Raw genomic sequence first — 25,645 nt, 5'->3', positions numbered from 1 at the left:
GGGGTCTGGAGCTGATGACCAAGAAAGAATTCTTGAAGACATCTTTGGTGCAAAAAGGTGATTTTATTAAAGTATGGGGACAGGACCCGTGGGCAGAAAAACTGCCCCTGGACCATGAGGAGAGACTGGTTACATACTATGGGGTTGGGGCAGGTAAATTCCAGGGGAAGTTTCCAGTGAGATTTTCATAGGCTAAAGAAGACTTACAGGATAGTGGAGACCTAGCTGTTGTCAAGCCTGGTTGTTTTCCCTCTAGCAAAGCATTAGCATTAAGACTGTAAGGAGTTCCCGGAGAGGCTTTTTACTCTGCCTGCCTCATGTATTTGTCAATGGGTTGCAGGTTATAAGGAAAGTTAGTTCTATCTGCCATTTCCTTCTGCCTTTGTTTTCCACATCACTATGGACAGGTGGTGGAGACTTAGGTCCTGCAGGACTATGATCTCTATCAGTTAACCATTTGTTTTTACCCTTTTCCTTTGTTCATGGGCAGCCAGGAGTGCCCAAGGAATATCACACATATCCCATCTGGTTGGGTGGGAGAGGGGTGTTTGTGGCCTGTCAGCTTGCCTTATACTCCCTCATCATCCTGGATGGGTTGAAGCTTTCCCTAGCTGTCAGGTTGATGCCCTTACGTAGTAAAGAAACTATTATGCCCTTACGTAGTAAAGAAACTATTAGAAAACATGTTTCCATTTGCAGTATACCTTACATAATTTCCAGTGATTTAGGCACCCACTTCACAGGGCAAATCCTACAAGTCTTAATAATGGCCTTGCAAACATTTTAGGATTATCAGTGTCCCTAGCACCCTAAGACATCAGATGAGGTTGAGAGAACTAATAGGATCCTCAAAGTTAAAATCTCTAAGCTTGCTGAAAGAAACTGTTATGGAAACTGGTCTGGATCACCCAGCAGAAGAACCAAGCAGCACTCGGAGATCTTGGAAGGCAGGAGGTTTATTTTACACTGGTGCACACCAAGAGGAGATCATTTTCCAGAGGTCTGAGTCCAGAGCATCAACAGAGGGGACAATTTATAGTATGTTACTTCTGCATTCCTCATTAGTAGTGACAGTGGCAAGCGGGTAGGAAGGAAATCCTGGAAGGGGAGTCTTCAGGCAGGGACTGGAATTCCCTTAGCAGTCCTGTTGGCCATCTTGTAACAGATTTTTCTCTATCAAAACTATACTATACTGCCTTGAGTATTATCTCTAGCTCTGCTGAATATTCACAGTACCCTCTTTGGGAAACAAAATTCACGCCATATGAGATAGTCACCCTTAGACCATTGTGTGTTGGCATACAACCTTCTGTTGGTCTTCTGTTATCCCCTGCTAATATAGCCAGCTACTGTAGATCTTTAATGTCTTATGCTAAAGCCTATCATTAACAGGTTAAAGCTTTACCTGACCTCAGTTCAAAAGATCCTATTGGTCATAGGCTAGGGCCTGGATACTAGGTATTTTTTTTCATCTTTGTTTTTTTTTTAATGAAATTTATTGTCAAATTGGTTTCCATACAACACCCAGTGCTCATCCCAACAGGTGCCCTCCTCGATGCTCATCACCCACTTTCCCCTCCCCCCAACCACCCATCAACTCTCAGTTTGTTCTCAGTATTTTTCCCTCTCTGTAAGTTTTTTTTCCCCCTTACCCTCTCCCATGGCCTTCTGTTAAGTTTCTCAGGATCCACATAAGAGTGAAAACATATGGTATCTGTCTTTCTCTGTATGGCTTATTTCACTTAGCATCACACTCTCCAGTTCCATCCACGTTGCTACAAAAGGCCATAGTTCATTCTTTCTCATTGCCAAGTAGTATTCCATTGTGTATATAAACCACAATTTCTTTATCCATTCATCAGTTGATGGACACTTAGGCTCTTTCCATAATTTGGCTATTGTTGAAAGTGCTGCTATAAACATTGGGGCACAAGTGCTCCTATGCATCAGAACTCCTGTATCCCTTGGGTAAATTCCTAGCAGTGCTATTCGTAGGTCATAGGGTAGATCTATTTTTAATTTTTTGAGGAACCTCCACACTGTTTCCCAGAGCAGCTGCACCAGTTTGCATTCCCACCAACAGTGCAAGAGGGTTCCTATTTCTCCACATCCTCGCCAGCATCTATAGTCTACTGATTTGTTCATTTTAGCCACTTTGGCGTGAGATGGTATGGTTTTGATTTGTATTTCCCAGTGTATCAGTGTATCACTGTGGTTTTGTATCAGTGTGGTTTTGATTTGTATTTCCCAGTGACATTGAGCGTCTTTTCATGTGCCTGTTAGCCATTTGGATGTCTTCTTTAGAGAAGTGTCTATTCATGTTTTCTGCCCATTTCTTCATGGGATTATTTGTTTTTCGGGTGTGGAGTTTGGTGAGTTCTTTATAGATTTTGGACACTAGCCCTTTGTCTGATATGTCAAGGACAAATGTCTTTAAAGCCTACTAAGTACTGAGCACTTTGTACCAGGTATCACAATATATTATAAATATTATTTTTTATTCAATTCCCAGTGCACACTATTCAACCTGTTCAACCAAAAAGCCATTGATTCATCTTCGACTTTTCTTCTCCTTTTGTGATACACATGCAATCCCTTAACTATCACCTCTATCTTTAATATGTATACCAAATGCAATCATTTCTTATTACTTTAACCATAATCACTCTCATCCAAGCTACTATAACCTCTCTCCTGAATAAATGCAATAGTTCCTTAGCAGTGCTTTCCTCTACCTTTCTGCCTCTATAGTCTATTCTTCACGAAGGAACCAGAAGTGTTCCCCCATGGTCTCCCTCACAGCAAAATCCTGAAGTCCTTGCCTGAGACTGCAAGGCCCTCCATGCTCTGGCATATGGCTTCTTCATCTACTAAACCCCTCCATCCTTCCTTGTCCATTCCAATGACCTGTCCTTTACTATTCCTCAAAAACATCAACTATTCTTCATCCCTAGGTAGTTTATATTTATTATTCCTTGTGCTTGAAATGCTTTTCTTTATTGCATTCAGGACTCTACTCAAAAGTCACTTACCAAAAAAGGGCATTCATGTTCTTTCTCTATAAAATACTATATTCCAGCATTTTCTATACCCTTAGGCTGGTTTATTTCTCTTCACAGAAGCTAATCAGAAATAACTGTTCTTCCTGTCTTTTGTAAAAATCTAAGTGAGACTATGCTCAGGGCTTATGATGACAATACGAGTAACTTCTGAAAACAAAACAAAACAAAACAAAACATTGGTAAAGGGAAGAAAAAGACAAAAGTTTAGTTAAGAGAACTGAGTACTACCCTTACAAACAGTAACTCTAAGAAAGAATTAGAACTCAGAATTGATGGTTCTGTGGTGTACCAAAAGGACCAGGATTCCTGAACCCCCGGGTGGCACAAAAGCAGAAAATTGTCATCTTTTTAACAAAGCACTGTGCATGTGGACAAACATCTACATACTATTAGCAATGATCATGACAAAGTCAAAGTTAGAGGCCTTCCTTCTGTTTTTCTGGGGTCTTTGATGACTCAGTCCCCATGATGACTGAGAGCAAATTTCTCACCACAGCAGGAAAGAGGGCTAAGTCAGATTTAATTTGAATAAAAATTTTCAGAAATGTTATTTCTTGCTTACCAGGCTTTAGATTCAACTTAATACCCATAAATTGGATCATCTTTCTTCTCTTCTTCAAATATTTAAATGATTCCATACTAAAGTTTGTAGTTTTTTTCTCTGTTCTCTGCTCTCTTTTCTCACAACTTGCTGGCTTTCGTTAGTGATATACTTGGATTCCTTTCTCTTCATTTTTTTTTTTTTTTTGTCTATTACTGGTTTTTGATTTGTGGTTACCATTAGGTTTATATATAACAGCTTATGCATATAGCATTCTATATTAAGTTAATGGTCACTTAAGTTTGGAACCATTCTACAAGCAATAGAGTTTTACTCCTCTCCCCCACATTTAAGGTATATGATGCATAACTTACATCCTTTTATTTTTTGAAACCCTTCACTGATTTTATAGATAGACTTAATTTTACTGCTTTTGTGATTCCTACCTTTCTTTCTCCAGTTTATAGTCATTCTTTCCCACTCAGAGTCCCCTTTAACTTTGTTGTAAGACTGGCTAAATGGTGATAAATGCCTTTAACTTTGGTTTGTCTGGAAAATTCTTAAAAAAAAATTTTTTTTTAATGTTTATTTATTTTTGAGAGACAGAGAATGAGAAGGGGAGGGGCAGAGAGAGACAGAGACACAAAATCTAAAGCAGATTCCAGGCTCTGAGCTGTCGCACAGAACCTTACATGGGGCTCAAACTCACGAGCCATGAGATCATGACCTGAGCCGAAGTCGGACACTTAACTGACTGAGCCACCCAGGTGCCCCTGTCTGGAAAACTCTTTATCTCTCCCTCTATTCAGAATGATAGCCTTGCTGGAGTATTCTTGGTTGCAGGTTTTTCACTTCTAGCACTTCAAATATATCATTTCACTTCCTTCTGGCCTGCAAAGCTTCTGCTGAAATTTCAGCTGATAGCCTTATGGGGTTTCCCTTCTGTATAACTGTCTTCTTTTCTCTTGCTGATTAAAAAAAAAACTCCTTGCCATTGCTTTTTGCCATTTTAATTACTGTGTGTCTTGCTATGGAACTCTCTGGGTTCATTTTGTCAAGGGCTCTCTGTGCCTCTTGGATCTGGATGTCTGTTTCCTTCCCTAGATTTGGGAAGCTTTTAGTTTTTATTTCTTCAGATAAATTTTCTGTCCCCCTTTCTCTCTCTTCTCCTTATGGAATCCCTTTAATGCAAATGTTATTATACTTGATGGTGTCACTGAATTCACTTAATTTATTTTTATTATTATTACTTTTCTCTCTTTTATTCAGCTTGATTTGCTCCATTACTCTGTTCTCCAGCTGCTGACACATTTTCTGTTTCCTGTAGTCTACTGTTTATTCCACCTAGTGTATTTTTCATTTTAGTTATTGAGTTCTTCATCTCTGATTGGTTCTTTTTATGTTTCCTACCTCTTTTGTTAAGGGTCTGAGTCCTCCACTCTTTTCTCAATCCAATGAGTATCTTTATGACCACTACATTAAATTCCATATCAGGCATATTACATATCTTCATTTCATTTAGGTCTGTTGTTGTAATTTTGTCTTGTTCATTTGGGATATATTTTTCTGTCTCCTTAATTTGTCTAAATCTCTGCATCTGGTTTTACAAGTTAAGAAAGTGCCTCCTGATCTTGAAAGTATGAGAAAGAGACCCTGTAGCATCCTGCAGGGCAGTGTCCCCTCTTCACCAGAACCTGGCATTTTAGGGGTGTCTCCTGTGTGTGTTGCCTGAGACCTGATGTTGTGGCTGAGTCATATTTGCCTTCAGTCATCTGCCATCGCTCTTTTGCCTGCCAAGAGGATTTGGTCCCTATGTCGTTAGCGAGCTAGTCTAAAGCTAAACTGGACTTGATTTGGGTCAGACTAGGCATTTGCCAGAGCTGCAGTAGAACCAAAGTGCAAGGTGTTTTCACTGTGTTGTCCCCTGAAAAGTTTTCATTGGTGGGTGGGACCTGCAGTCGTATCAGATGTCTGGCCCCAGCCCACTGTTGGGGCTACAGGTGAGTTGGTGTGTGTGGTTTTCTTCCATTCTTTTCTGGGCAAGATAATTTGGGGTGGTGCTGAACTCTATTGGGACTGCTTGCATACTGCCTTGCCTGTGTGGCACTGCTTTGGAAAGACTACTGCAGAGGCCAGGTTGGAGTGGGTGCATCTGCAAAAGAGCATGGCGGTGGGGCCTGCAGTTAGCAAGCTAGGTGGAGAGTGTTTGTGCTATGCTGGTTCCTGCCGATATACAGGCTGGCGGACAGGGGAAGGAAATGACACCCACCAGCTCTTTGTTCCTAGGTAAGTCACCTAAAGATCCTTGCCCCTCCAGCACATTCTCTGAGATTAATAAACAAATATCCCTCCCATACACCCCAGGCATTTTCAAACTGCTGCTTCAGCGAGGCTGTTTCTTATGCTGTCTTTTTAAGGCCGGGCACCCTCATCTTTCAGCTTTCCCAGAGCCAAGCCCACTGATATTTAAAGTTCCAGTTGTTAAGCCCCACTAGTTTTAAGAACTCAGAAGTTAAGGGGCATCTGGGTGGCTTAGTTGGTTAAATGCCCAAGTCTTGGTTTTGGCTCAGGTCATAAAGTCATGGTTTGTGGGTTCAAGCCCCATGTTGGGCTCCCTGCTGATGTTGCAGAGCCTGCTTGGGATTCTCTCTCTCTGTCCCACTCCTGCCCTGCTCATTCTCTCTCTCTCTCTCAAAATAAATAAATAAACTTAAATAAAAACCTCGGAAGTTAAGCCCCTCTGGTTTTCAAAGCCAAATCTTAAATGGATTTGTCTTCCCAGTGAGAGTCCTCCATGTCTGGGGTGCCTGGCGTGGGGGTCTGCTCTTCTCTATGTCTGTAGTGTCCCTGTCTCTCCAGGGAGAGTCTCAGAGATCAGTTTGGCTCAGGACTGCATCTCTACCCTTGCTATTCTTTTTGATGTAGTCTCTTCTCTACATTTAGCTATGGAGAGTCTGTTCTGTCAGTTTTGGGTCATTTTCTGGCTACTTACACTGATGTAGGTATTATCTAGCTGTATCTATGGGATGACATGAGCCTAGGACCCTCCCACTTAGTCATCTTTGCTGGAATTCCCATAGTATATTTTGAATAAAATATAAACTCCTGATTATAGTCTTCAAGACTCTGCATGACCTTGCCATCTTTTAACATTCTAACTTCATCTGTCCCCATGTTCCCCTCTCTCCCTGTGTACCATACTTCTCTTTCAGTTATTCAAAAACGTCAAGCTGTCTTATAACTCATTTTGTTCCCTTTACCTACAATGCTATTTCCCCTCCTCTCTTCACACTCGGATTCATTCTAATCCTTAGGTTTCAACTTATATGTCACTGTCACAAGGAGGCCTTCCTTGAACATCCTATCTCAAAATCCTGTCCCAAGATTCTCCATCACTCTACTTCTTTGATTTCTATTAGCAAAATGCAGAGTTTTTCAGTTTGAATAAATAAAGCAAGATCTAAATACATACTGCACACAAAAAACACACTAAAATTAAAATAATCTTAAGACAATTTTGAGAGTAAAAGAAAAGTAAAAAATATACCAGGCAAACAGCAATCATAAGAGAGCTGAAATGGTTATATTAATACCTGACAAGATATATTTTAAAACAGGAACTACTACTACAAACAAAAAGGAGTATTTCATAATGTAAACAGGGTCAATATATCAGAAATATATCACAGTTATAAATGTATACAGACTTATATACAGCCCCCAAATACATGAAGCAACAACTGACATAGATAATTCAACAGTAGCTGGATATGTGAATATCTCATTCTTAATAACTGATAGAACACTACACAGAAAATCAGCAAGAATATAGAAGATTTGAACAATGTTACTGGAGAGTAGCAGAATATGGCACCCCAAAATATGCCATTTTGGCATAAGAATTATTTTGAGCTAAAGACACTTGAAAAACAAGAGATGCAAGAAAGGCATTCTGACCTTTCCTTTTTTTCCTGAAAGCAGCAGATAAAACTCCCAATGGGAAAGACACCCTTCCTATACCAGGAAGAAAAAAAAAATTCTCATCACCAAAGACTGAATAGAGGCCTAGACAAATCTATACAAACAGACCTTGTTAAAGTAACTCTTACCTTCTTTTAGTCTTCCACTTACTTTAGTTTCCCACAACTGCTACGTTGTTCAATCTGGTTTATAAGCACTTGAGCCTATCCACCTTTTGGGTCTTTATTTCCACATGGGGGCTCCCATGTAAATGTTAAGCTCTATGCTTTTCTCCCCATTACTCTGTTCTATATCAATACGATTCTCAGGCCCAGCCAGAGACCCTGAGAGGGTAGAAGTTTTAATTCCCCTACAATATCAACCAATTCAATCTGACATCTATAAAATATTCCACCAAACAGTGCTTGAATACACATTCCTTTCAAACAAGCATTCTCCAGAATATTTCATAAGCTGAATCATAAAATAAGTCTCAAAAAATTTAAAGAATGTTTATATCAAAAAAGAATGCTTTTCAATGACATGAAATTAAATTAGAAACTAAAAGGTAGCAAAAAAGGATATCCTTTTTTTGAGGATATCCTGGATATCCTCAGATATTTGGAAATTGAAAAACATACTTCTAAAATCCATAGATCACAGAAGAATTTGCAATGGACACTAGAAAATATTTTTAATTTAATAAAAACAAAAATAAAATTTTTGAATTTGATAAAAACAAAAATAAAATCTCAAAATTTATGAGATGTAGCTTAAAGCAATACTTAAAAGTAAATTTATAGCTTTAAGAGTCTTTATCAGAAAAGTGTCAAATCAATAACCTAAGCTTCTACCTTAAGAAACTAGAAAAAGAAGGGCAAATTATACTAATGAAAGCAAGCAGAAGAAATGAAATAACAAGCATAAAAGCAGAAAACAATGAAATAGAAAACAAAAAAAAACAGAGAAAATAAAGGAACCCAAATGTTAAAAATAGAATAGATGGACGGATAAAGACAAATACACACAAACGTACAGGAATGAAAGAAAGAACATCACTATTGGCCATGCAGAAATTTAAGGGATTATAAGGCAATATTATAAACATCTTCATGCCAATAGAACAGACAACTTGGATAAAATGGAAAAATCCTAGGAAGGTACAATTACCAAACCAAACTCAAGAAGGTATAAAAAATCAGAGAGAAGTCTGGGAAGATGGTGGAGTATGAGGATCTTAGGCTCACCTCCTCACACAGATACACCCAGACAACAGCCACATCACTGTAACTAACCCATAAAGCGAATCAAGGACTGGCAGAACAGACTCTCCACAGTTAATTGTAGAGAAGAGGCCACACTGGAAAAAAATGGTAGGAAGGGTGGAGTCCCAGGTGGGAACCAGACTAACCTATGAGACTAACTACAAACTCAAGGGATACCACAAACATGGAGAACAGAGAGGAACAGAATCACATCAGGCACCCCAGAAATAGGAGACCTGCACTGGGAAGACAGTCCCTGTAACATTTGACTTTGAAAACCAGAGGGGCTTATCTTCTTGAGCTTTTACAATCAGTGGGGCTTGACACCAGCAACTTTAAAACTCAGTAGGCTCAGGGGCTCCCAGGTGGCTCAGTCAATTAAGCGTCTCACTTTGGCTCAGGTCATGATCTCACAGCTTTAGGTTCAAGCCCCGCGTCAAGCTCTGTGCGGACAGCTCAGAGCCTGGAGCCTGTTTCAGATTCTGTGTCTCCCTCTCTTTATGCCCCTCCCACGTTCATGTTCTGTCTGTCTCATTCTCTCAAAAATAAATAAACTTTAAAAAAATAATTAAAAAAAAAACAAAACTCAGTGGGCTCAGCTCTGGGAGAGCCAGAGGGCAACAGGAAATAGTTCCCACCCTTTAAGAGACAGCATAACAAACAACTCCATTGAGAAATAGCAAAGCAGCAGCCATTTTAAAAGTACCTGCATTATATGGGAAGGGGATTTATTTACTAATCTCAGAACTTTGCTGGAGAGGCAGGGATCTTTAAGAGACTTCTCTGGGAACAGAATAGCTGGTTAACATCATTTCTCTCCCCAACCGTCACCCTCCAGCCTAGATATTCAGGCACCTTTGGGAACCAGTGTGAACCTATCTTGCTAATACCCTGTGCCCTGCTCCCACTTCTCCTGCCGATCAGCCCCATCTAGCCTGCTCCAATCAGCAGGAGTCCCTCCAAAGCATCTCATTCTGCAAGCAGACCTGCTAGTGACTAGCAGCACTCCAAACCGACTCTTCCCTTAGAGAGAGAAAGATAACTACACACACCAGTTTAAATGGATCCCCAGCAGTGGGCTCGATGCAAACATCTGATCTGACTGCTAGCCTGTCACCAACAAAAATCTCACAGGAGGCAGCACAAAGAGCCCTGTAGTTCAGGGTCACTGCAACCCCAACAGGCAGACTGGAACAGACATCTGGTGTCTCCACAGGCTTCACTCACCAATGAAAGCCTTTCTTGGGACAATGAAGGGAGACTGCCCTGAAGTGCCAGGTGACCACAGTTCCAAAAAATAGGCTGAGGGGAAGCATCTGGTCTGACCCAACTACAAGACCAAGACAGCCCCAGAATTTCCCTTTAACCACACACAGACCAAACCCTGCCCACAACAGGCAAAGAGGGCAATTGCAGCCAAGTTGACTGAAGGCAAATGCAGCTCAATCACAACAGCAGGGCACACACAAAACACATAGGGGACACCCCTGAAGCATCAGGTTCTGGTAAGAAGGGAACATCATGCAGGAAAGGACTACAGGACCTCTTCTTTATAAGGTCACTATTTTCAAGATGAGGAGACATAAGTGACCTTCCTAACACATGGAAACAGATGCAGGGAGTTAGACAAAATGAGGAGACAGAGGAATATGTCCCAAATAAAACAGGACAAAATAAGGCAAAACAACTAACTGAGATGGAGACAAGCAATATGCATGGTAGAGAATTCAGAGTAATGGTCATAAAGATACTTGCTGGACTTGAGAAAAAAGTGGATGATCATAGTGACACCTTCAACAAAAAGATAGAAAATAGGAAAAAGAAGCAGAGATAAGAAGTCAATAAATGAAATTTAAAATACACTCAAGAGAATAAATAGTAGACTAGAGGAAGCACAATAATGGATCAGAGAACTGGAAGACAGAGTAATAGAAAGCAACCAAACTGAACAGCAAAAATAAAAAAAGAATAAAAACTTGAATATGTTAAGGGAACTCAGGATATCATCAGATGTAATAACACTGGTGTTATAGGAATCCCCAAAGGAAAAGAGAATAAGGGAGCAGAAAATTTATTTCAAGAAATAATTTATTTGAAGAAAACTTCCTGAATCTGGGGAATGAAACAGAAATCCAGATCCAGGAAGCACAGAGATCCCCCAAAGAGGTCCACAGCAAGATACACAATAAGTAAAATGACCAAAAGTAGGGGTGCCTGGCTGGCTCAGAGGAGCACGTGACTATTCATCTCAGGATTGTGAGTTTGAGCCTCACATTAGATGTAAAGATTACATAAATAAATAGACTAACTAAAAAAAAAAAAAAAAAGACCAAAAATAGTGATAAAGAGAGAATTTTAAAAGCAGCAAGTGAAGAGAAGACAGTTACATAGAAGGCAAACCCCATAAGGCTATCAACTGAATTTTCAGCAGAAACTTTGCAGGCCAGAAGGGAGTGGCATGATATATTCACAGCACTTAAAGGGAAAAACTTGCAGTCAAGAATATTCTGTCAAGCCTATCATTCAGAATAGAAGGAGAGATAAACAATTTGCCAGGAAAACAAAAGTTGAAGGAATTCACTAAACCAGTCTTTCAAGAAACTTAAATAAAAGGTAATTCTTTGAGTGGAAAGAAAAGACCATAAACAGGAGTCAGAAAATTAGGAAAGGAAAAAATTTCAGAGGTATATATAAACATAACAAAAATAATAATCATTTACTTTGAATGTAAATGGACTAAGTGCTCCAATAAAAATATAGGCACCAGGAAGGTTATTATCATTACTAAAAGCAGGGTAATTCCCAATGTTTGGAGTGTACTTTGGAGCTATAGTCCCCCAACCCCCCCCCCCAAAAAATATCAAAATCAAATAAGTCAAAGAAAGACTCCATTGAAGGAGTCACCTTTTTAATTCAAGCAACTTATTCTGTGATCTTAGGTAAGTGACTTTCAACTTCCCCAGCAGAGTGAATCCAGACACAGCAGGTAGTGTTAGCCACACCACAGACACATCCTTGCTCAGCTAAAAGATAATCAAGAGTTGTTCTATTATTAATAACAACTTTGTCCAGAGAGTCTAGAGAATCTTTATTGGGAAGCTATTGTCCTAGCACGAGATGCTGCGGTATCTTCAACAATAAAGGAGAGGGTTTGTTTTGTTTTTAATGTTTATTTATGTTGAGAGAGAGTGAGTGCACAAGCAGGGCAGGGACGGGGCAGGGGGAATGAGAGAAAGAAAGAAAGAGAGAGAGAGAATATCCCAAGCAGGCTCCACGCTCAGTGCACAGCCCAACTTGAGGCTTGATCTCATGATTACAAGATCCTGACCTGAGCCAATATCAAGAGTTGCATGCTTAACCGACTGAGCCACCCAGGTACCCAAGGAGAGAGTTTTGATCATATTTTCATTTTCACTTACTCCTAACCAGGGAACACGGCCCTGTCAAAGGAAACAAATCCTTAATCATGAATGCCTCCTGGTAGTTCCTTTCTAATTTGACAATGTAAATCCAGGAAAGTTGGTCATTGAGATGTCTAGTTTCCTTGTGAAAAGTTTCTTTGTGAAAAGTTAGTTAGATAACCTAAGAAGCATTGCTCAGCTATGTTCCCACAACCGAGGCATTCATAGACCCAAGAATAATAACCACCATAGACATAGACAAACCCTGTCAGGGCACAAATCATTCCCATTAGGGTGGTAGGATTTCTGTGTTTATCTATTCAAGCAAGAGATCAGGTTTTCAGTGCATATGTGGAGAAAATCTAGCCTGAAAGAATGAGTCATTCTCAATACCTTGCAAAGATAGGTGGTGCTGGTGACAGCTCTTAGAGAGTTGTGGCAAATCTGATATAGATAATCCTGAGAAAATGGGGTGCAAGTGTACTAAGATTTATATAAGGAGTTGTCTCTAATTGGGTGCATACAGTTATAACTGAAGAAAGGTAAAATAAAGCACAGGTTGTTCTGACCATCAAAGGTGAACTTGGTAAGAGACTACTAATGGGGTTCGACTATAGTTTATGGTGACATTAGGAAAAGAAATTCATCACAGGGTGGACCAGGGGGGTCTTTAGCACCATGGACAGATAAAAATTTTTGATGACAAATCCAATAGGCTGGAAGGTTACCCCCTTAGCAATGGTCTGGGAGACACAAATTTCCAGGCCAATTACAGAGTAAAGGAAAGGAAGACAAGAAAAGATTCTGTTTAATTGAAGTATGAAATGTTGTTCTGGCATCTATGGCAGAAGCAGTCTACCTTGATGTCAGCTTCTCCTCTCCCTTGTCTATGTGATTTGGAGGTCTCCAGCATCTCTACACACTAGATGTCAGGTGGAGACTCCTCAGCTGTGAGATGATTATCGAAGGCTCAATGCTCCCACAGTCATAGGGCTCAATGCTCTAATGCATCAGTGTCAATGGTCAGGAGAATTTGGTAAGGTCATTTTCAGTGGGGCTCAAGAGCTATTTTACTTCGATGATGTTCTCAAAATACCTAGTCTCTGGACAACCTGGGAGAAATGGACAAATTCCTAAACACCCACACACTTCCAAAACTCAAGCAGGAAGAAATAGAAAACTCAAATAGACCATAACCAGTGAAGAAATTGAATCAGTTATCAAAAATCTCCCAACAAATAAGAGTCCAGGACCAGATGGCTTCCCTGGGGAAGTCTACCAGGCATTTTAAGCAGAGATAATACCTATCCTTCTCAAGCTGTTCCAAAAAATAGAAAGGGAAGGAAAACTTCCAGACTCATTCTATAAAGCCAGCATTACTTTGATTCCTAAACCAGACAGAGACCCAGTAAAAAAAGAGAACTACAGGCCAATATCCCTGATGAATATGGATGCAAAAATTCTCAACAAGATACTAGCAAATCGAATTCAACAGCATATAAAAAGAATTATTCACCATGATCAAGTGGGATTCATTCCTGGGCTACAGGGCTGGTTCAACATTCGCAAATCAATCAATGTGATACATCACATTAATAAAAGAAAAAATAACCATATGATCCTGTCAACTGATGCAGAAAAAGCATTTGACAAAATTCAGCACCATTTCTTAATAAAAACCGTCGAGAAAGTCGGGACAGAAGGAACATACTTAAACATCATAAAAGCCGTTTATGAAAAGCCCACAGCTAATATCATCCTCAATGGGGAAAAACTGAGAGCTTTCCCCCTGAGATCAGGAACACGACAGGGATGTCCACTCTCACCGCTGTTGTTTAACATAGTGTTGGAAGTTCTAGCATCAGCAGTCAAACAAAAGGAAATCAAAGGCATCAAAATTGGTAAAGATGAAGTCAAGCTTTCACTTTTTGCAGATGACATGAAAATGTATGTACATGACATGACATGTATCACTTTTTGCAGATACATGGAAAATCTGATAGACTCCACCAAAAGTCTGCTAGAACTGACACATGAATTCAGCAAAGTCGCAGGATACAAAATCAACGTACAGAAATCAGTTGCATTCCTATACACTAATAATGAAGCAACAGAAAGACAAATAAAGAAACTGATCCCAATCACAATGGAACCAAGAAGCATAAAATACCTAGGAATAAACCTAACCAAAGATGTAAAAGATCTGTATGCTGAAAACTATAGAAAGCTGATGAAGGAAATTGAAGAAGATACAAAGAAATGGAACATTCCATGCTCATGGATTGGAAGAATAAATATTGTTAAAATGTCAATACTACCCAAAGCTATCTACACATTCAATGCAATCCCAATCAGAATTGCACCAGCATTCTTCTTGAAGCTAGAACAAGCAATCCTAAAATTTGTATGGAACCACAAAAGACCCTGGATAGCCAAAGTAATATTGAAGAAGAAGACCAAAGTGGGAGGCATCACAATCCCAGACTTTAGCCTCTACTACAAAGCTGTAACCATTAAGATAGCATGTATTGGCACAAAAACAGACACATAGACCAATGGAATTGAATAGAGACTCCAGAATTGGACCCACAAAAGTATGGCCAACTAATCTTTGACAAAGCAGGAAAGAATATCCAGTGGACAAAAGACATTTGTCTCTTTAACAAATGGTGCTGGGAGAACTGGACAGCAACATGCAGAAGGATGAAACTAGACCACTTTCTTACATCACTCACAAAAACTCAAAATGGATAAAGGACCTGAATGTGAGACAGGATACCATCAAAACCCTAGAGGAGAAAGCGGGAAAAAACCTCTCTGACCTCAGCCGCAGCAATTTCTTACTTGACACATCCCCAAAGGCAAGGGAATTAAAAGCAAAAATGAACTACTGGGACCTCACGAAGATAAAAAACTTCTGCACTGCAAAGGAAACAACAAAACTAAAAGACAACCAACAGAATGGGAAAAGATATTTACAAATGACATATCGGACAAAGGGCTAGTATCGAAAATCTATAAAGAGCTCACCAAACTCCACACCCGAAAAACAAATAATCCAGTGAAGAAATAGGCAGAAGACATGAATAGACACTTTTCTAAAGAAGACACCCAGATGGCTAACAGGCACATGAAAAGATGCTTAACGTTGCTCCTCATCAGGGAAATACAAATCAAAACCACACTGAGATACCACATTCATGCCAGTCAGAGTGGCTAAAATGAACAAATCAGGAGACTATAGATGCTGGCGAGGATGTGGAGAAATAGGAACCCTCTTGCACTATTGGTGGGAATGCAAACTGGTGCAGCCGCTCTGGGAAACTGTGGAGGTTCCTCAAAAAATTAAAAATAGACCTACCCTATGACCCAGGAATGGCACTGCTAGGAATTTACCCAAGGGATAAGGGAGTGCTGATGCCTAGGGGCACTTGTACCCCATGTTTATAGCAGAGCTTTCAACAATAGCCAAAATATGTAAAGAGCCTAAATGTCCACCAACTGATGAATGGATAAAGAAATTGTGGTTTATATACACAATGGAATACTACTTGGCAATGAGAAAGAATGAACTATGGCCTTTTGTTTTTTTTTTTTGTTTGTTTGTTTTTTGTTTTTTTTTTTATGGTCCAAGGAAAATACAAATTTGCTTTATTTCAATACAGTAACTTCCTTCAGTTGGAGCACTGGCCAAAATTCAATACTGATACAAATATAAATTGCTTAGAAGGTCAAAATATATAATTTAGGCAAATTTTCTCAATTTCTTTTAAAGGCAGAATTTTTAAATCATATGAAACAATTAGAAACAATGTAATGTAAATCAACAAACGTGTAAAATAAGCCACAGTTCAAATTTAAGCTGAATAACATTTCCTAATATTGAGAACATTGCACATATTTTCAATAACTTAAAGGTCTACTCTTCCCATCTCCACTTTTTACTAGATTTAAATAAATCCAAGTATTTACTCATGGTAGAAGATTCTGCGTTAACTACAGCTGAGTTTAGCAGAAATATAGAAAACCATAAAGTTTTATTGAGCATTCCCAAATGAGCATGTACAGCATTCCTCGGAAGCCCTCCACAAGAACGGCTTTTCTCCTATGAGCACCTAAGGGTTGCTGCATGGTGTAATTCAACAGAATAGCAGACCAATGATAACTTACAGGAAATTCTTTCACCTATTAAGTGTTTCATTATAAAGCTACTACATTCGACCAATATTTTAAAAAATTTCAACTCCATTATGCTGCCATTTATATTACATATTAACTTAGTAACAAGCCATCTTTATGATGCCTTTATTAAACTGGAATAGAAAGATGGTACATTCTGGTTTTCACCTGTTATAGATTTGATTCAATAATTTGATTTCTATCTAAAAACTACATTTTCTTTCTCAGCACTGGAGTGAAAGCACTTTTGTGGTCTTTGACTTTCCTTTAAATGAAAGCATTATGGAACTTTCAGCAGTAAACATTATCTGGTTCCTACTTGAACCCCCATCTCTAAAGAAATGTGAGAGGGGATCTAGGGTAAAAGTCCTAAAGTCCTATTCAAGGCAAAAAGGTTCCAATCCCAAATTTTTCACTCGAGCAACTGTGTGTTATACCAGCTGTTCCATCACTGAGTAATAAATCACTGACAGCTTCACTGACGTCATTATTACATTTTACGTACTATTTTATACCCAAATATATGCATATAGAACATTTGCACAGATAAACTAGTGTCAAAAATTAAAAACTCTACATCTACAATGTCCTTTCCTCTGAAATCTATATAATTGTTAAGACTAGAAACCTTAACATCCTGGCTACACATTAAAAACCTGTTATGGAAAACTTCAGAACCTTCTCATAAAAACAAACACAGACTTAGAGTGCTTTTTTATTAGACCTAAAGGAGACTACTGAATACTAAATTCAGGTATTTACTAACTAGTGTTGATTTCTACTAGCCAAATAGCCCTAACAAACCAACAGCTGGAACAAGGATAGTTTTTCTTCAGCTATTATTAAGTTGAAACATTTTCAATCAAAGCCTTCATTTTTCCTGTAGACTTCAACATGTGCGGCCCAAACAACACTGTTTCTGAGGTGGCCTCTGATTCAGACTTTGGAATTCCTTTTTCAACTTCACCTTGACTATCACTTCGGTATCGAAAGGCAAATTTCTTTTTCAGAGCCTCTGCTATGAGGGCAGCAGGGTCGGTAGCATCCACAGGTTTGGGCTTTAGATCCTGTTCTGACCTTTTTACTGACCGAAGTTTTACACTGTTCATATCTTTAAGGATCTCTAGCATATTTGGCATATCCGGTTTCTTTGGCCTGCTCTTAACCTGAGTCTTTCCAGCACAGGCTTTTTTCTCTCTTCGTTCTTTTATCAGGTCAATAGCAGATACACTTTGGTGGAGCCCTGGTGTGGGGAGGGGCGGAGGAGGTGGGGGCGGGGGAGGTGGTGGGACAGAGGGTGGGGCCGCAGTAACGGATGTGGTCGAATCTGAATCACCTGCAATGAGATTTTGCTGTTCTTGCAGGGTCACAATTTTGGCAATCTGAGCTCGGAGAGCAGCAAGTTCATTTTCAAGGGCACAGATCTTCTGTAGTGCTTCCTCATTTGCCAGTGCTGTCTTCAGTTGAGGCTCTTCTGGAGACAGGTTTGGTAAGGAAAGCTCCCTGCTTGGCGGCTTCTCAAAGAAAGGCAGGCCATCCTGAAGGGGCTGCCTTGATCTGACCTCTGTCCTTCGTCTTGTTGAACACTCTTCTTCTTCGTTGGCTACCCATCCAACATCAGCAAAAGACACCACTGCATCCTCTCCTGGATGGCTAGGGCTCCATTCTGTTGCAGGGCTGGTAAGCTGAAACTGAACTCTTGGACACTGGATCAGAGATAAATTAGTACCAATTTTCCTTACGATACTTCGAGATGAACCATATGGCTTCCCAGACCAAAGTACCGATTGCATGCTTACTCCAACCTGTTGAAAAACCATCCTAATTAGGCGCTTAATCCAGCCAAGCATTTAGATGGCAAAGTCTCTCCAAATTTGCATTTCAAGTACTCCAGGCATACATAGCAGCACATGGTCCAATAAGCACACTCGGCCGCGAGGCAGCCAGGAGCCTTCTTGAGCTTCCCCTGCTTCCAGCTTCGAACTATGGCCTTTTGTAGCAACATGGATGGAACTGGAGAGTGTTATGCTAAGTGAAATAAGTCATACAGAGAAGGCCAGATACCATATGTTTTGACTCTTATGTGGATTCTGAGAAACTTAACAGAAGACCATGGGGGAGGTTAAAGGGGAAAAAAACTTACAGAGAGGGAAGGAGGCAAACCATTAGAGACTCTTAAAAACTGAGAATAAACTGAGGGTTGATGGGACATGGAAGGGAGGGGAAAATGGGTGATGGGCACTGAGGAGGGCACCTGTTGGGATGAGCACTGGGTGTTGTATGGAAACCAATTTGCCAATAAATTTCATATTTAAAAAATGATAAAATGCAAACAAAAATAAAAAATAAAAATTTAAATATTCAAATAAGTAGCTAATTATACAGTAATAATATCATCATAGAAATTAGGAAATATTTATCATAGAAATTAGGAATATAGTGGAATGAATATAACAAAAATATTATATATCAAAACCTGAGGTTGCATCTAGATTATCATTAAAAGATTTATATTGTATGATTCCACTTATGTGAGGTATCTAGAATAGTGAGATTCATAAATACAGAAAGTTGAATGGTGGTTGCCAGGGGCCAGCAGGAGAGAGGAAAATGGGGAGTTCTTGTTCAATGGATGTAGTTTCAGTTTTATAAGATGTAAAATTCTGGAGATTGGTTGCACATCAGTGTGAACATAGGTAACTTTAATGAACTGCACACTTCAAAATGGTTAAGATGGTAAATTTTATATGTATTTTATCACAACTCTAATTTTTTTAATTAATAGAGGATTTTATGAACAACTGTATCTAATAATTTTAAAAAGTTAAATGAAATATCTTAGAAAAATATAAATTACCAAATCTGAAAACATGAGTAGACGTATAATTCTTAAAGATGTAATGCAAAAACTTACTTCTGCCAAAAAAATATAGTAATCACTGTTACTTTAGTTCCTACATTCGCCCCTGATTGGCTTCTACCCGTCTCATCTTTCATCTCATCAGCCTAACGAAGAGTTGATAGGGCAGGTTGAATGCTGTTATCTCTTCATGTGGTCTCTAGTCACTTGGAGCTTTAAATCCCCTTGCTTCCCTACACCCACCCTTTGTTTCAGCCAGTCTGATCTCATCAGTTTTTCCCTAGTAGTCTCTGCTTTGAAACTGTCTTCATACAGCTTCTACCTAGAAACCTATGTTTTCACTTATTTTTCCAGTTGTCTATTTTTAGGGTCCATTTAAAATCTAGGCTGCTCACAAGCCTTGATAAGATTTAGAATGCTGTCCCACTTCCTAGTTCATGCTCAAAAAATGTGGACTTGAAAGTTCACATGCTTACTTTGAAATTAGTCATTTTACTGTGTCTTGTATTGGACTTTCCTAATTGTCAGCTGTTCCATGTATTCTCCTTGGGGTCTTGAGTGGTACCTGGACAGTTAGGGCATGAATCCAGGGTTCTTGAGGTTGGAGTAGAAAGGGACTGTTACTTTATTAAGAATGCTCACCTCTTCAGCTGGCTGAAGAAGACCAGACTCCAGTGCAGGCTCTGTGTCTGCTTGTTGCTTCCCTAGGGTTCTGCTTACAACTTGAATGCCCAGTTACTGGTACTCTTCCCACAATGTATAGTCAGCTGCCTGACCTATTGAGACCCGTTGGTAGTATCCTGGCTTGCTTTCTTTTCTTTCCTCTTTTCTTTTCCTTTTCTTTTCTTTTTTCTTTTCTTTTTAGAGACGGTGAGAGCTCAGGGAGGGGGCACGTAGAACAGGAGGAAGAGAATTCCAAGAAGGTTCCAGCAGAGCCTGACGCAGGTCCCGACCCCATGACCCTGAAATTCTAACCTGAGTCAAAATCAAGAGTTGAACGCTCAACCAACCGAGCCACCCAGACACCTCTCCTGGCTGTATTAACAATTATATATTTTTTCAAGTTTATTTATTTATTTTGAAAGACAGAATGCTAATGGTTTGGGGGGCAGAGAGAGAGAGAGAGAGAGAGAGAGAGAGAGAGAGAATCCCAAGCAGGCTCCACATTGTCAATGCAGAGACCAATGCAGGGCTTAAACTCACAAACTGTGAGATAATGACCTGAGCCGAAGTCGGATGCTTAACTGACTGAGCCACCAAAGCATCCCATATTTCTAAGTATAGATGAAAAAACCATACGTTCACATTACAAACAAAATGAGGACTATTCAGAAATATTTTAAATTAGAGATGCTTTTGGTAGAAGGTAATAACTTAAACAAAAAGATGCAATGTCACATGTAAAAAGAAATCCCAAGTTCAGGCAATTTTAGGGCTAGTTTATTGAGGCTCAACAATGTTATGAACTCAGGATGTTTTTCTTTTCTCTCTGCTTCCTTTAACATATCTGCTTCTCTTCAGATTAACTATCTTCAACCAAGATGTCTTTAATAGTTTTAGGTGTCACATTTAGACATAGCACAATATACAGCTAAAGAGTTATTGTTTACTTTTATTTATAACATTGAACAAACCTTTTCTGATGTCTCTCAGTAAGCATATGTCTTGACCTAAATTGCATTACTTGCCCATTACGAAACAAATGACTGGCCAGCGGAACAGCACCACTATGATTAGCTTAGAGCCTTGGACTGCTCAGTACATGATCAATTGATGGCCCTAGAATTCTTTGAAGCAAATTGCTCTGTGGAAGAGGGTGGATGCCTGAACTGAGTTATTTTTTTAGGAAGCTGGAAGGGGATTACAAGCATGACAGCAGAGTTGGCAACAACATGACAGTTGTAGGAATAAAGACAGTAGAAAGCATTCATAATCTACTCATTGGAGACAATCATGATGTCTTTGTACAGACTTTTTAAAAAAATTTTGTGTACAAAAATATCTACTTCTTTTAACCAAATTTAGTTAAATTAAGTTTTGACCAAAATTGGATTGTAATATTTTTTTAGAATATGACTTGGTAGCTGTTGCCTTTCTGTTAGTGAATATGGGTTTCATCATTATTTTAATGTTGCCATATTTTATTAAGTATGTATGTCATAATTTAATAAATTTTCTTTTCTTGAACATTTTAAATATTTAGAAAATGCTTCAGTGAACAATTTGTTAAAACATCTTTGCACACTTTTTTTTTTCCTGGAGGGAAAGCCATAGGAATAAAATTGCTAGAATCTGGACTTGTGGTGTTCTTTCAGAAAGATTACATGTAGCTGACAGTGTGTGGATGTACTTACCTTCTTTCCAACCTGATCAACTAGATATTAGTGATGAGTTTACTGATCTGTGAGGCAATGATAGCTTAGTCATTAAAAGCATTGGTTTTGGGGGTTTACCTACCTGGGATTATATCATAACTCTATTATTTACCAGTTGTATGACTTTGGGAAGTCATATAACTTAACTTCTCTGAGCTGGTTTTATCTGTAAAGTTGGAGGCGGGGAGGGTGTTCATACTTGATTAGTATTGATAGTTGGGAAGATTAATGGACAATGTTTTTAATTCCTTATTCTAGGCCCTGGTACATAATAAAGTCAGAATATTTGAGATGTGCTTTTAAAATTTATTATAAAATAAAATATCTTAATTTTGAATTAATTATTTTTACTTTCTCATTTTTTTTTCCCCCAACAAATCCCATAGCTGGGCTGAGAAAAGAGATGCATTGAAACTTGTAACATCTGAAGATAAGGAAGACTTGGGAAAGTTAGTGGATGTGTACTGAAGCATCTAAATAAGTTTAGTGCTGAAGCATCTAAATAAAGATTGGTTATTACTGGAGAGCTTTGTCCTTCAGGACCCATCCATTGGTGAGCTGGGTTGTATGTGTCTGGGTGCATGTGCGCGTTTGCATTAGCACACTTGGGTGTATGTGTGTGCATGTGCACGCTTGGGTGTACACATGTTTATGTGAGCTTTCCCTCATATTTCTGAATCTTTTTCTGAGCTTGTGAAGGTATTTAAGAATGTTTTCCTTGAAACTTTATTATATCTCACAAATCAAACTATCAATACGTCGAGAATTTTTTAGAGACTGGTATTTGATGTATTTTTATTTCTTTAATGTTTATTGGTCTCTTTAAGCTTCCTATTTCTTCTTCTACCAGCTTTTCTAATTTTGTATTTTCCAGTGTCTAAAATTTATTAGCCTATATCTGTTCTTATATTTATTCCTTTATGATATTAAATATCCTTAGTATTATTGGTTATTTTCATTCTTAATTCATTGCTGATTTATCTTTTATTTTCTTGGCCATTTTGGCTATTTTAAAATATATTCTTAAAGAATCATCTCTTGCATATGCATAACATAAAATATATTTATGCATAATATATATGCATATATAATAAATATATTGCATAATAAATAATATGCATAACATAATATTTATCTTTTTAACCATTTGTGAATGTGTAACACAGTGGCATTAAATACACTCACAAGACAGTGGTATACCCATTACCACTGCCTATTCCAAAATTTTTAATTTATATCATCTTTAGCATAAACTATGTAACAATTAAAAACAATACCTCTCCATTCTTCTACTAGCCCCTGGCAACTGCTATTCTGGTTTCTGTCTCTGAATTTGACTATTATATGTAACTTAAGCGGAATCATGCAATATTTGACCTTTTGTGTCTGGCTTATTTCAGTGAGTATGTTTTCAAGTGTCATCCATGTTGACAAAATTTCCTTATTTTGTATGAATTGAACAGCATTCAATTGTGTATATGCCACATTTTGTTTATACATTCATCTGCTAATAGGCAGATGACTCTTTCTCCCTTTTGGCTACTGTGAATAACGCTGCTATGAACATTGGTCTTTCTCCCTTTTGGCTACTGTGAATAATGCTCCTATGAACATTGGTCTGCAGATACCTATTTGGATCTCTGCTTCCAGTTCCTTTGGACATGTACCTAGGAATTATAATTCCTGGGTCATATGGGTCAAATGGTAGTCTTACATTTAACTTCTTGAGAAACTGTTTTCTACCAGGGCTGCACCACTTTATTTTCCACCTGCAGTGCAGGAGGGTTCCAATTCCTCTACATCCTTGCCAACACTTTTTATCTTTCATTTTTTATTTTGGCCATCCTAGTAAGTGTGAAGTAGTACCTTGTTTTGGTTTTGATTTGCATTTCCCTAATGACTAATGATATTGGGTACCTTTTCATGTACTTGTTGGCCATTTGTATATCTTCTTTAGAGAAATGTTTGTTCAAGTCTTTTGCCCATCTTTAATTACATTGTTTGCTTTGTTGTTGTTGAGTGTCAGGAATTTTTATATTTTCTGAATATTAATCCCTTACCAGATATATAGTTTTTAAATATTTTCTCTCAATCATTATTTTGTCTCCTCACCTTCTTGATAGTATCCTTTGATGCAAGAAAATCTTAATTTTAATGAAACTGGGTTTTTTGTTGTTGTTGTTGTCAGTCCTTTGGTTATATCCATGAAATTGTTGTCAAATCCAGTGTCATGAATATTTTCTCCAGTGTTTTTTACTGAGTTTTTATAGTTTTAGCTCTTAAATTTAGATCTTTGACTAAACTTAAGGGATTAAACTTATTGGATTTGGAGTTAATTTTTATATATGATGTAGGGTAATCATCTAATTTCATTCTGTTGCATGGGATATCCAGTTTTCTTGGCATTCATTTTTTAAAAATTATTTTAAAGAAATCTCTATACCCAGTGTGGGGCTCAGATTCACAACCCCAAGATCAACAGTCTTATGTTTTACCAACTGAGCTGGCCAGGTATCCCAACAGCATTCATTCTTAAGACTATCCTTTCCTTGGGATGGTTGGGTGGCTCAGTCAGTTAAGCATCTGACTCTTGATCTCAGGATTGTGAGATCAAGCCCTGCATTGGGCTCTGTGTTGGGCTCTGTGCTGGACGTGGAGCCTACTTAGAAAAAAAAAAAAGACTATTCTTGTTGAAAATCAGTTGACCATATATGTAAGGTTTTATTTCTGGGCTTTCTATACTATTCCATTGGTTTATGTGTGTATCCTTACTCCAGTTACATGTGTTTTTTTAATTTTTAGTTGTGGTGAAATATATATAACATATATATATGTAAAACAAAATTTACCATCCTTACCATTTTTAATCATACAGTTCAGTAATATTAGGTCACATTTATGTAATCAGTCTCCAGAAAGCTTTTTATCTTGTATAAATGGAACACCATTTGATAGTACTGACATATGAAAAATGACTTAAGTCTTCGTTTCCATCAACATGGGATATCTGCTCCATTTATTTAGGTCCCTTTTATATTCTTTTAGTAATGCTTTCTAGTTTTTAGTATACAAGTCTTTCACCTCCTTGGTTAGATTAATTCCTATTTAATTGTTTTTGATGCTGTTATAAAGGGAATTGCTTTCTTAATATAGTTTTAAGATAGCTCCTTGGTGGTATACAGAATCACAATAGCTTTTTGTGAATTTATCTTGTACCCAACAACTTTGCTGATAGTTTATTAGCATGACTATTTTTCTTTGTGGATTTTTAAAGATTTTCTACATAGGGTCATGTCATCTGTGAATAAAGATTATTTTACTTCTTCCTTTCCAATTTAGATGCATTTAATTTCTTTTAGTTGTTTAATGGCTGTAGCTAGAACTTCCAGTACAATATTGACTAGTAGTGGTGAAAGTGGGCACACATCTCTTGTTTTGGATCTTAAGGCGAAAGCTTTCAGTCTTTCACCAATAAATATGATGTTAGCTGTGGGTTTTTCCTAAATATCTTTTATGGTGTTGAGGAATTTTTACTGTATTCCTAGTTTTATGAGAGGGTTTTTTTTTTTTTAATAATAAAAGGGTGCTGGATTATGTTGAATGATTTTTCTGCATCTTTTGAGGTGGTCATATGTTTTTTCCTCTTTGTTGTATTAATGTGATATATTGTAATGATTAGGTTTCTTGTTATAATCTACAATCGTGTTCATGGAATAAATGACACTTTAATGTGAATAATCTTTTTAACATGTTGTTGGATTTGATTTGCTAATATTTTGTTGAAGATTTTTACATCTATGTTCATTTTGTTTAAGTTTATTTGTTTATTTTGAGAGAGAGCCCAATGCAGGGCTTGTACTCACGAACTGTGAGATCATGACCTGAGCTGAAGTCAAGAGTCAGATGCTTAACTGACTGAGCCACCCAGGTGCCACTTTGCATCTGTATTCATAAGAGATATTGGTCTTGAATATTCTTCTTGTAATGTCTTTATCTGGCTTT

The 25,645-nt window shown here is 38.2% G+C and overlaps 1 protein-coding gene and 1 long non-coding RNA gene across 2 annotated transcripts in view; one reads left to right on the top strand and one right to left on the bottom strand.

The window, feature by feature from the left end:
• The window catches only part of LOC121010673 (uncharacterized), a 38,688-nt gene extending 16,519 nt beyond the window's left edge, over positions 1 to 22,169 (top strand). Inside the window, exon 4 of the long non-coding RNA XR_005781321.1 lies at positions 22,030 to 22,169. This is a non-coding gene — a long non-coding RNA (uncharacterized LOC121010673). The remainder of the gene's footprint in view (positions 1 to 22,029) is intronic.
• On the bottom strand, positions 17,106 to 18,384 carry LOC121010672 (mitochondrial fission regulator 1-like). The gene has a single exon (XM_040444414.1). It carries the CDS (start codon positions 18,256 to 18,258, stop codon positions 17,251 to 17,253), a length of 1,008 nt encoding a protein of 335 aa, XP_040300348.1. The 5' UTR covers positions 18,259 to 18,384; the 3' UTR covers positions 17,106 to 17,250.
• Positions 22,170 to 25,645: the final 3,476 nt, after the last annotated feature.

Source organism: Herpailurus yagouaroundi, unplaced genomic scaffold (assembly GCF_014898765.1).
Source record: "Herpailurus yagouaroundi ecotype Mexico unplaced genomic scaffold, PumYag 192, whole genome shotgun sequence".
Lineage (NCBI taxonomy): Eukaryota > Metazoa > Chordata > Mammalia > Carnivora > Felidae > Herpailurus > Herpailurus yagouaroundi.
Note: the sequence above shows the minus strand (reverse complement) of the source record. Positions and strands in the feature narration are given on the sequence as shown.

Bases quoted from the DNA above. Each gene is read 5' to 3' on its own strand.
- LOC121010672 (XM_040444414.1), bottom strand. From the start codon at position 18,258: ATGCTTGGCTGGATTAAGCGCCTAATTAGGATGGTTTTTCAACAGGTT.